General features: G+C 54.2%; 1 protein-coding gene across 1 annotated transcript; it reads right to left on the reverse strand.

Annotated features, from left to right (window-relative positions):
• Positions 1-2,744: 2,744 nt before the first annotated feature.
• Positions 2,745-9,712, reverse strand: SFTPB (surfactant protein B). Its single transcript, XM_053589351.1, has 10 exons — positions 9,652-9,712; positions 9,215-9,342; positions 8,914-8,985; positions 8,181-8,306; positions 7,521-7,673; positions 7,276-7,365; positions 4,728-4,911; positions 4,452-4,597; positions 3,240-3,320; positions 2,745-2,807 (listed from the first exon to the last, which is right to left on the reverse strand). The coding sequence occupies exons 1-10, from the start codon at positions 9,710-9,712 to the stop codon at positions 2,745-2,747; spliced, it is 1,104 nt and encodes a 367-aa protein (XP_053445326.1).
• Positions 9,713-12,105: the final 2,393 nt, after the last annotated feature.

A 12,105-nucleotide genomic window follows, 5' to 3' on the forward strand; every position in this document is an offset into this window, starting at 1 on the left:
CAGGGCCCAAGCACTATGTATCTCATCGCTGACTCCGGAACACATTGCATAGAAAGCTTTCCCTGGTGCTTGAATGGTGGCAGTGTGGAGCCAGAAGGTGGGGAAAAGGATTCAAAAAGTCCCAAGTTCAATGTCACACCAACATTGTAATTCTGTCCTGGGAGTGATGGAATTGTGGGTGATTCCTGAATTTTTCACAATAAACATGTATTTCTTTTATAAGAAGAAATATGATGACAAGTGTTCTCTTGTAGAATAAAGGGACACTTTTAGACATTTAAGTGTTTAATGGTAAGGTTTATTTATTTTTGTTTATTTTGGTTTTGGTACCCTCATGACCTCACCTCATCACGTTGAGTGGACCCTTTGGGAGAGGGGAGGCTACCAGGTGGGAGGTTGGGCTGGAAGCAATAAGAGGAGAGGCCATATGGACATGTGCTTCTTTGTTAGGGGAGAGAGTGAAGTAGGCCCCCGGCCCAGCCGACTTCAAGATGAGGTTATGACTCCTGTAGCACCTTAAAAGACTTTTCTTGTTTGTCTGGGAGAATAGGACTTTATTAGCATTGTTACAGGCATGGTGTTACGCCGGAACTCATCCTTTGCATGCAGACCCTAGCTGAGCTTTGAGCAGATAATCATAGCAGAAACAGAATTATCCTTGGGATTTCAAACAAAAGGTAAAAGTTCTTTACAAAAAGATAAAAAGAAAACCCCTTTTTATATCTTTTTTTTTTTTTTTTGTAGAGACAGAGTCTCACTTTATGGCCCTTGGTAGAGTGCCATGGCATCACACAGCTCACAGCAACCTCCAACTCCTGGGCTTAAGCGATTCTCTTGCCTCAGCCTCCCGAGTAGCTGGGACTACAGGCGCCCACCACAATGCCCGGCTATTTTTTGGTTGCAGTTTGGCCGGGGCCGGGTTTGAACCCGCCACCCTCGGTATATGGGGCCGGCGCCTTACCGACTGAGCCACAGGCGCCGCCCGCCCTTTTTATATCTTAACAAAGCAATAGCTTTCAAGCAGCAGAGCATTCCAAATACGAAAGTTTATCCAACCCCCTTCCTGTGACGCTGGAGCATACAGCGTCCACCTTTGTCCATGCCAGGGATTTCCTGGTTTTTGAAAAAGCTTCATTTAAGGATTTCATATGTTTATCTTCTAGGCACTTCTAGTTTATCTACTTTATGTTCCCATTGTATATGCTTATGAATTTTGAATTCATAAAAGTGTTAGCAAATAACTGTAAAAGCCAGTCTTTGAGCACATGAAGGTCTGTGTGAGGCAGGGCCCAGCTTCTGCTCCACTGTCTTCACAGAGCCGCCAGGAGGATGTGGCTGCAGTGGGCGTGGAGGCTGGTCCCATGTGGCTTCAGAGGATGCTGCCCTGGGCAGCCACAGCTGTGGCTCTGGCGTTGGGCTGTGGTTGGAGTTGGGGCAGACAAGGCTGACACAGGGCTGAGGGCACATGCTGGGGCTTGTGGTCCACCAGTACAGGTACTCTTAAAGAAAGGGATGGGAGGGTGAGTGTGGGTCATAGGCTTCTTTTCAGTGTGGGCAGCTGGCAGGGGGCAGGGCCAGAGGTCCCAGAGCCCATCACACTTGGCTTCTCCTTTGCAGCTGAAAAGAATGAGGACCAGAGAGGGGCTGTGCATATACTTGCCTGAGGACCGACAGCCAGTTGATGGCAGAATTGGGATCAGAGCCCAGGCCTCCCATGCCAACCCAATGGTCTTCCTTTTTCAATAGGGAAGGCCAGGAGCCCTGGGAGCTGGGGAAAGGTAATTGCCCCAGTCCTGGGTGACTCCCCACCCATGGGTCCGCTGGTGTCATTGGTGATGGAGGGACACAGTAAACTGGCACTTGTGGGATAGGTCAGCCCCTCTCCACCATCCCCCTGGGGGCTTGTGGCTCAGGGTTTTAGGAGCAGGGCTGGGGTCCCTCCTCACATGGACAAGGTGGACCTGGGTGTCAGCTCTAAGAGGGCCGGGTTCTCACTGTTCTATCCTTAGCTGTGGCCCTTGCCCTCAGTATGTGGCCTGGCCACAGGCACTCACTACATTTTTTAAAAGAAATGAACAAATGAATGCATGTCAATGATGTTAGGAATGGGCTCTGAGCAGAACTGTAAAGTGGACCAAGTTTGTGCTTGAGGTCACCCCAAGCACACTGGTACTGTGCCCTTCCCTCTCAGGAGCGTTTCTCGGCCTCCAGACACCTAGTCACACGTGACCCACCCCTCCATCCTGAGGTGCTACCTCTGACTTAGAAAATGCCAGAGGAGGGAGACTTGTCTCAGGGTTATGGGGTCAGAGAACAGTGGATGGAGTTCCTGGCATCTGAGGGAGACACTTTAGATAGCAAAATGTGATTTCCCTTGAGCTCCTGCTGAGGTCAGCCTTGGTCAGCACATGTTAAATCCTGATGGTCAGGGAGTCCTGACGGCAAGCTGTGAGGCTGAGGACTGTGACAGGGGTGGGGGAGCTGAGACTTGAGCCTGGCACTCTGAGTGACAGGGATTCTGAGGGGAGGAGAATGCTCAGGATCCCAGAAGGGGCAATTTCCTGGTGGCGCCAGCAGAGGTGCTCAGACCTCAAGCTGTGCTGTGAGAGAGGATGGAGCAGCCAGCAGGAGTGGCCACCTCTTTCTGCTTGGGGAACAGAAGGGCCTCCTGCCCTGATGGGTCATGACCTGCCCTGCCTCCCTCCGGTTGGAGGCCTGGACTCACCTAGACCGCTGAGTTGTCATCAGAAGTGAGGACTGTGGAGACACTGGAGAGGGCTGGATGAGGCTACACACACCCCAAGGGCCTGAAAAAGGACAAGCATAGGGCCAGAGTCACCCCAGCTCCCACTCCCAGCTCTGGGGGGGTCCTGGGAGCTTTTCTGGGAAGGGACAGCTTTCACTGCTCCTGCCACCTAGTGGGTGCTCTTGGTGTGACCTAGTAGACCCTTCAGGCCTTGGGCCAAGGGAGTTTAGAGCCTGAGGAGCCAGAACACCCACTTTGTAAGCCTCCTCCCCCCCATACTGGTCAGCGAACACAGTTTCTTCTCATAGTGGGCATCGAACCATTCCTTAGGCTGCCCTTGCCTCCCAAACTCCTCCTTTTCCATCTGTCATGACTTCCCTCAGCTTTCTGAGACAGCCCAGGGCAGCTGGGCCTCTGAGGACCATGGAGCAGAAAGGGTGGGCTATCTAGGAGCTGGGGGAAGCCCAGGACCAGTTGGGAGGGGTGGGTGTACCTGGCAGGTGGCGTGGGCATCCAGGCCCTTGGACAGCAGAGCTAGCAGCTGGGGTGTGTGCTGCTCCACGAATTGCTCGCACTGAGGGAGACAGACATGGCTTGGGTGGATCCAGGCCCATCACAGGACTCTCATCTTGTAGTCCTGGCCTTTCTACTTCTCTGGATCATTCCAGGGCCTTCCTCCTGACTCTGTGCCTAGGTCTAGACATCATCCCCCACTGAACAGCCCCACCAAACAGCTCTAACTGTAAGTAAAACATTTTTTTTTTTGAGATGGAGTCTCACTCTGTTGCCAAGACTAGAGTGCTGTGGCATCAGCCTAGCTCAGAGCAACCTCAAATTCTTGGGTTCAAGCAATCCTCCTCCCTTAGCCTCCCTCCCTTAGCTGGGATTACAGGTGCCACACCCAGCTAATTTCTCTTGCTGGTCTCAGACTTCTAAGCTCACGTGATCCTCCCACGTTGGCCTCCTAGAGTGCTAGGATTATAGGTGTGAGCCACTGTGCCTGGCCCAGTAAAACTTTTAACAAGCTGGAGCCAGCCGACGTGAAAGGCTTCTGGTAGAAAAGCCAGCAACATTGAAGATGGAGGGGCTTAAAACTCAGAAGAGTAGAATTTTAGTCACCACCTCCTCCTCTCCTCTATTTCAGTTCTAGAAAGAGTTATAAAGTCCATCTGGGCCTTGACACCCGACGTGAGCGAGGACAATGCAGAAAGCTGCCTCCTGGGAGAGCATGGGCTGCTGGGCTTAGCACACCATCTCGCTTTAGGAAGGGAATTTCCTGTCATTGACTCTTGAGTATTGGCAAGGACCCTACGACTTTCAAGTTCTCTCCTTTTGCAGGTGGGTTTGTCCCAAGTGAGTCATACCTTGAGGAGAGGGGGGGCAGGGACAGGCCCTCCCCCAGCTCCACTGGGCCCTGTGTTACTCCTGGCAGACAGCTGGGCCTACGAGGCCCTGGTAGTGCTTACTCAGCCCTTGAGGGAGCCCTGCTGGTCCTCTGGAGCCCACAGTCCTTTGTCCTGACCTATAGCAGGTTTTGCTTTAAGTTATAGTCCCACTGTTGTCTGATCCATGTGCTTTTTGCCTGTCTGGCTCCAGTCTGGCCTACCCTGTGTCTGGACAGTCTCTGGCTGCAAATTGTTTCCTGGGCTTAGCTCTTCACCATGCATAGGCGCTAACCATGAGTCCCTGTGTTTCTGCTACACACCTTTTGCCTGTCTAGCCAGGAGCCCAGGCAGGCCTGGTTCATTGCCTGTGGCATGGCCTGCTCGCTGCTGTTCTGGGCCTGGGTGGCCACAGACACACAGAGGTGACACTCAGAGTCTTGTGGCAGCCATTGTCCTGGCAGGGACCCTAGAGTGGTAAGGGCTAGAGAGAAAAGGGTCAGGCTGTCCTGCAGAGGTGCTTGGTTCCCACCCTGCAGGACCAGGGCAAGGGGAGGAGGAGAGAGGGCAGTGGGCCAGGTAATGGGGAACAGGCTTACCTGGACCAGTGATATCCATGCTGGAGCACCGGAGGACGAGGCCACAGACCAGCTGGGGCAGCACGCGGCCCAGTATTGCGTCCAGTAGGATGACAGTGTAGCGTTCGGCCAGGCACTGGCAGATGCCACCCACCACCAGGGGTACCACGCGGCATACTTGGCCTACTGCCACGGCTAACACACCCTGGGGCAGGGGCAGAGAGAAGGCAGAATGGGACCTTCCCTTGGCAAGGGTCACCTCCCCTTGTTCCTTTCTAGGAGGGAGAGGAAGGCTGTTTATGGACTAGGATACTGAGGATCAGAGAGTCCAGGGAACCCGGGGGACTCACCCAGAGTCACTGAGTGCAGGAGCCGGCCCTAGACCTAGGTCTGGCTCCAAAGGCTGCAGACTCACTGAGAGAGCATGGCTAGCCCAGCAAGGCAGCCTGGCCAGAGCTAGGGCCAGAAGCTATGTCTTTTCCCTCCTGACCCAGAGCTTGCTCTACCTTCCCACAGGTGGGTCAGCTCCTATGTGGTCGCTGCAGCCAACATGTGCCTGTTTTTAGGAGCCTCTAGTGAAACCAGTAGTTTCCCCACCCCATCCTGCTTCCAAATACCACCTGTGAGTGAAGGGCAAGGAGAGAGTAGCAAGTCTCCAGCTCATTGCTTCCCGCCCTCACCCTTTCACAGGAGCTCCACCTGCAGCCCCAGCTGTCCCCAGTGCTGGGAGAGGGAGGTAAAAGTGGGGCCAGGGAAGTGATACCTCTTCCCCATGTGACCCCTGCACCCTCCTCTCTCTCCTTGGCTGACCTGCCCCCCCGCCCCCGTTCACCTTCCTGAGAAACTCTTCAAAGTGTCCTCAGCACTTGCTGTTCGGCCTCCTCCCCTCCCCAGAGTGGGACTCTGCCCCACCACTCTTCCAAAACTGCTGTCTACCTCCCTCTCTCACCAAACCCCGCTGGTCATTTATCTTGCTTGACCTTTTGGTCCAGGGGAAGCCCTCCTCTCTTCCCTGTCTTCCCTTGGTTTCTGTAGCTGGCTACTACCAGGGGTACCTTGGCTACATGTCCCCTTGCCGACTTCTTCCCTACCCTGTTCCTTGGGTTTTAACCTGGCCCACAAGCCAGTGACACTCAGACTGAGGTGGCCGGATGGACCTTACCCCCATTAAGCCACCTGCTGATGACGCTCTTCTCCTGGCACTTCCCAGGCCCAGGCGTGAGTTCTCCCTGTTTCTGCTTGAAACTGTTTCTTCTCCAGTTTCCCCATCTCCACGGCCAGAGAGCAGGTTGAAGCCACAGTCTGTAGGAGTCATTGTGGACTCCTCCCGCCTCCCTCCCCAGGCCTGTCCATTCCCAGGTGCTGGCCAGCCCCCTTCCAGCGTGTTCTCAGTGCATGCCTAGGTTCCCTCCCTGCCCCACCGCAGTAAGCCTCGTGGACCTCCTGCTTTTATTCTTGCCTTTCACCTGCCCCGTCCTTCCTTCTTACAGCAGGAGAGTGATCTTTCCCTGCTCAAACCCTTAAATCTATGTAAACTGCACTCACAATAAAGCTAGTGTTTCTTTTTCTTTTCTTTCTTTTTTTTTTTTTTAGAGACAGAGTCTCACTTTATCACTCTCAGTAGAGTGGTGTGGCGTCACAGCTCACAGCAACCTCCAACTCCTGGGCTTAGGTGATTCTCTTGCCTCAGCCTTCCGAGTAGCCGGGACTACAAGCACCTGCCACAATGCCCGGCTATTTTTTGTTGCAGTTTGGCCGGAGTTGGGTTCAAACCTGCCACCCTTGGGGCTGGCACCCTGCCCACTGAGCCACAGGCACTGCCCAAAGCTACTGTTTCTTAACTTGGCTCAGAAGGCCCACTCTCCTTCTGGCCCTCCCTGCCCAGTGCAGAGCACTGGCCCTTACCCCTTGAGCTTGCCAAGTTCACTTTGGGTGGAGTGAAGGATCATCACCGCCTCAGCAGGTCTAATACACAGTAGCCTAATACCTCCCCACCTGGAGAACTCCAAATGAATCCTTTGCTCTGCGCTCTGCCCTGGGCAGGCTGGGGAAGGCTGGAGTCTCAGCTGCCCTTGTGAGGGGCCCCTGCCCTGCAGGATACCATCTGGGAAAGGGCTGAGGAGGGGGCTTCTCCTTATTTGGGGCCTGTCTGGGGGCAGAGTGGCCTTTAGGTAGGGTGGGAGGCATCAGGCAATGGCAGCTACAGGTCTGGAAGATTCCAAGTTAGACACAGGCAGGGATGGGGAGTCAATTCTCCTTTTGAAAAATTAGAACTCATTTCCTATAGAGACAACTGGGGATTTTCTCCATCGGATGGTGAGTGGCTGGAGGATAAAGCTGGCCATCCCCCATTTTTGTACTCGGCACCTGGCACAGTGCCAGCCGTATAGCTGGGGCTTAATGTTTGTTGAATGAACTGGCACCAGTGGGCCTGAGCCTGGGCTTTGGGTTCCCTTGGGTGGGGCCTTGCACAGTGGCTCCCCTGCCAACTCCTGGCCGGGGTATGAGTTGGGAGGGAACTGGAGCTGCTGGGGGTCCTCCAAGCTCCACATGGCCCTGGACGCCTCACCTTGGGAATCATAGCTTGGATCCGCTTGATCAGAGTCTTGCAGAGCCAGCAGAAGGGGAGGGGGATGGGGAACTGCTGCTCAGAGAGATCCTGGGGGGAGAAAAGAGGAGAGCCTGGGCTGGGGTGGGGAGAAGAGTCCTCCAGGCTCGGCCTCCCCTGCCGCCTTTTCTCTCCCACCTGTCTTAGGCCCTTCCGGGGGCCCAAGTGTGGGATCCCAATTAACTGGCTGTGGGGACCTCTCTCACCTGCGTGTGAGGCCCAGGCCTCGCCTGCAGGGCCCCAGGCAGCACAGGGAGGACCAGCTTGCTGGCCAGAAGGTGCTGCATTCCCGGCTCCTGCTGTGGCTTGGGCTGCCCAGGTTTGCACAGACCCAGGTGCTCACAGATGGCCTTCGGGTTCTAGGGCACAGCACAAGGTGGGAGTGTTAGGGTTGGGGAGGGAACCCCACTTCTTCTCAGGCTGGCCCGAGGACTCAGGGACCGGGGCCACTGGAAGGGGGGGTGCAGGCAGGGTGGGGGCGCTGTGGTTTAGAGCTTTGAGGTGGGACAAAAGGCAGAGATTAGGGGCAGGTGGCCAGGAATACGTGCGAATGAGCATGAGCACCTGTGTTTGTGGGAATGAATAAGCGTGTAAGCACATGTATGGGAGTACGTGTGTGAGTGTGTGAGTATGCAGGCCCATCATGTGTGCACCTGAGCAGGTGAGGCTCTGATCCTGGTGCCTGGCTGAAAGGCACTTAGTTTCCTGGGCCTGTTGGGGGCAGGGTGTGTGTGTGCGTGTGTGTGTGTGTGTGTGTGTGTGTGTGTGTGTGTACAGAGCTGGGGTGCTGCATGGGGGGTCACTCTGGGCAAAGTGGGCTTGGGCCAGTGTGGGAGGCAGGCAGGAGGCAAGCTTGTGGCCCTCACAATCTGGCGCTGGAAGTAGTTGATGACCAGGGGGAAGTAGACATCAAGCGCATCATGGCACCGAGGCACCAGCAGCTTCAAGGGGAGGACATCACACTCCTGCTCCAGGAACTTCCGCATCATTTCCTGGAGGGATGGGGGGGCCATCAGCTTGGTCTCTCTGTGATCTGTCCCTGCCTGAGTCTCTGGACACAGAATGACCACCAGGGCAGATCACCCCCTCCCAGGGCACTGGCATTCAGAGAGTGTCAGGGAGTTAAGCAGCTGGGTACATGTAGGCCCCTCCACTGCTGGCCCCCAGGAAAGACTGTGGCCATGTGTTCCCAGCAGAACCAGGCCTCTCTTTGGCTCGGCGCCTGTAGCTCAAGTGGCTAAGGCCCCAGCCACATACACTAGAGCTGGCAGGTTCGAATCCAGCTCGGGCCTGTCAAACAACAATGACAACTACAACCAAAAAGTAGCCAGGAGTTGTGGTGGGCGCCTGTAGTCCCAGCTACTTGGGAGGAGGGAAGAGAATCGCTTAAGCCCAGGAGTTGGAGATTGCTGAGAGCTGTGATGCCACTGCACTCTACCCAGGGTGACAGCTTGAGGCTCTGTCTCAAGAAAAAAAAAAAAGGAAGAACCAGGCCTCTCCCTCAGCCTGGAAGAAGCCACTGAAGGGGCTCACCCCTCCTCCCCTACTCTGCCCCTCATCTGAACCCCAGGCTTCGTCTAGGATCTGGGCCTCAATCACCTGGAAAATGGCCTCCTTGGTCATCTTGGTGAGGATGTTGACGATGTCCTCACACTCTTGGCACAAGTCCTCCTAGGGAGGGGACCCCCAAAGTAGGGAAGATGTGAGTAGGGTCACATGTCCTGCTCCAGGGGGTAGGCTCTCTCAGGCAGGGGCTGCCAGGACACTCTAACTAATGGGCAACGGCCCACTCTCCCCATCCCATTCTTGTGGGGGCTCCAATCCCCTCATGTTCATCTAAAGTCCTCCCAACACTCTCTGTCCCAGGCCCCAGTCGCCAAGCATCCTTGGTGGTACTCACGGCTTCCACGTGTCCCCAGACCTCTTGTAGGCAGTGCCCCAGGGCTCCACACTGAAGGGCTTGCTCCAGGTTTTGGCACCAGAATTCAGGGCCCTGGGCACAGGCCAGGGATGAAGCAGCCCCAACAGCTATAGTTTGAGGCCAGAGAAACGTGAGTCAGGATCCAGGCTACACACCCAGCACCCTGACTTTACCCCACCTCCAAGCCTAATTTTACTGTAAGCGCACGGCCCTTACACATGCTGGTGTTAGGAGCAGGGTTCTACCTGCTCTAGTACCCACCAGCTGTGTGACATTGGACAAGCCCTGAAGCTTCTCTGACCCCAGCTGCCTGTCTTTAAAATGAGGATCATGCATGGACTTGGGGTAACACTTGGCATAAAGCCGATGCTCAGTGAGTGGCAGGGCTGCATGTGAGAGGAAGGTCAGGGACTCACCAGCACCTGGGCTGTAGAGTGTGGGCAGCAGCAGCCACAGCAGCAGTTGTGACTTGGCCATGACACCTCCAAAGCCTGGGCGCTCTGCTTGGGCAGAGGCCCTTATAGCTGGGGCGGGGGCAGGGCTCTGTGGGAGCAGCAGGGCCTCAGTGTTTGCTTTTGCCCTGGAGAGCCCTCCAGGGGCGTTAGTCACACCTCTTCCTAGCAGACACTCCTGCCACCTTGCCCATGTCCTGGCTGATGGCATTCCTGCTCCCTTTGCCCCCTGCCCTAACTCCCATGGCTTCTTCCACCCAGGGGGCTTTTGAGCATCAATATCTGGACCTCATCTCTTTAGGCTGCAGGAGAGGAGCTGAAACAGGTGACCCCGCCTCCTGCATCTGAGCCTCCAAGCCTCCTCCATTCTTCAGCAAAGTTCTTCGGACCTGCCTCTTCACCCAAGGCAAGCACCAGGATCCTCCTGGGCCCTACCTCCCACCCACTCTTTACATTTTTCCCTAGAAAAGTCCTTTAGTTCTATGAACACCTGGTTGGGATTAGTCAGAAACATAAAGTGGACAGAATGCCCCAAGAGTCTGAGGCAAGGATATTGAGCTGAGATTTCTGTGGCCCCAGAGTGCCTCTCTGAGAGCCTAATCCCAGTGATACCACCCATGCCCCCTGCGTACCTCTCTAGAGCAGGGGCTAGGGCATAGCTTATAGGTCAGCAGAAAGAAACTGTCCTCTGTAGCCAATGAGGCTCTAAGTTCAGACCACACTGGGCAGGGCACACTGGAGAGAAAGCTCATAGGCTGACAGGGGACAGAGGTTACCTTAAATAGAGTAGAGTGTCAATGGAAAAGAACTCAAACTCTAACAATTTAAAAAGGTTTATTCTGAGCTAAATATATGCAACCATGGCCCAGAGAGCCACTCCAAGAAACCTTGAGTAAGTGGTCTCACTGTGGTTGGGTTACAATTTTGTTTTACACATTTCAAGGACACTGGAATTACATGCAAAGTCATAAATCAATATATGGAAGGTGCACGCTGATTTGTCCTGAAAAGGCAGGACATCTCCAAGTGGGAGATTAGAGGTTACAGGTGGGTTTAAAGATTCTTTGGTTTGGCCAGGCACAGTGGCTCACACCTGTAATCCTAACACTGGGGAGTCCGAGGCAGGTGGATTGCCTGAGTTCACAGGTTCGAGCCCAGCCTGAGCAAGAGCAAGACACCCATCTCTTTAGTTGTCTAAAGGCTTGGAATGTTTTAAGATGAGGAAGTCTGTTAATCAGAGACAAGCCACCTGACATATACTGGCCAAATAACCTAGACTCAAGTGGTCTGCTAAGTCAACTGGGGACCTGCAGAGGAGGTTCGAGCTTTGCCTTGCATAGTCTTAAGCCTGTTAATGAGCTACAAAAGATATTTCCAAAAAGGGAGGATGACATCACTAGGCAGTTCTGACCTCTCACCTCAGGGTCAGATTTAGGGTATTTTGGAGGTCCTTTTGGCTACAAGGGGGTCCATTCAGTCAGGTAAGGGGGTTAAGATTTTTATTTCAGGTCATAAGAGCATTAGTTCTATGTCTCCATCCTTGTGATCATGATGGATTTATCTGATTACTGTGGAGCCCTCTCCCTAGTGAGGCTCTCAGGCCTCTCAGCTCCAGTGCTCATGGGGTTGACAGGACAGGAATTATGCCTGTGATGGAAAGAGTTGGATAGTGTAAGATAGTTAAGTGCAACACTCAAGGCCACCCAAGGATTTGGGTAGCTTCTGTTGGCCTCAAGCCCTTGTCAGTTCAACAAACACGGCTGCCATCATGGGATTCCACCCAGAGTATGTGAAAATGTGTTAACGAAGGTTGGGAACCCAGTGATTTGTGTGGGTGGGACTTGAATGTGCTTGTAATTCAGTGAGTGTTAAATAAATGATCTGAGCGGTGTTGGGTTTGGATACAATCAGGACAGGTTGAGCAGGAGAGTGGGGATTTGTGGATGGCCCTTTCCGGGGGAGTGCCAGTCAGAGTAGTCCAGCCTTCTGGTGCCCATGGCTTCACACACATGTTTCTTTCTTACTTGGGTCATAGTGCAGAGCAAGTCAGCTTTGGGTGGGGAGGGCCTGGTGGTTCATGCAGTCAGGGGCTCCTCCTCTCTTTGCTTGCTTGGAGGGCTTGGAGTCTGCCTCTGGGTCCTCTGCATCTGGTCAGCAGGGGACACAGAATGGAAGATGGTGAGGGAGGTGTTAGGGACCAGGCCTGGGAGTGGTATCCCTCATTTCTGCCCTCTCAGTTCAATCACATGGCCTCAGTTAACCCTAGGAATGGCTAGGAAATGCAATGTTCCTGCGTGCCAAGAGGAGAGGAAAGTGGAGTTGGTGGACACGGAGCACTATCTCAAAGCCATACCACTGAATGCAAAACTAGGGTGTTTGGTTTTTGTTTTTTAGGGGGTGGGGACAAAGACTCACTCT

The sequence above is a fragment of the Nycticebus coucang genome, chromosome 4 (assembly GCF_027406575.1).
Source record: "Nycticebus coucang isolate mNycCou1 chromosome 4, mNycCou1.pri, whole genome shotgun sequence".
In the NCBI taxonomy this organism is placed as follows: domain Eukaryota; kingdom Metazoa; phylum Chordata; class Mammalia; order Primates; family Lorisidae; genus Nycticebus; species Nycticebus coucang.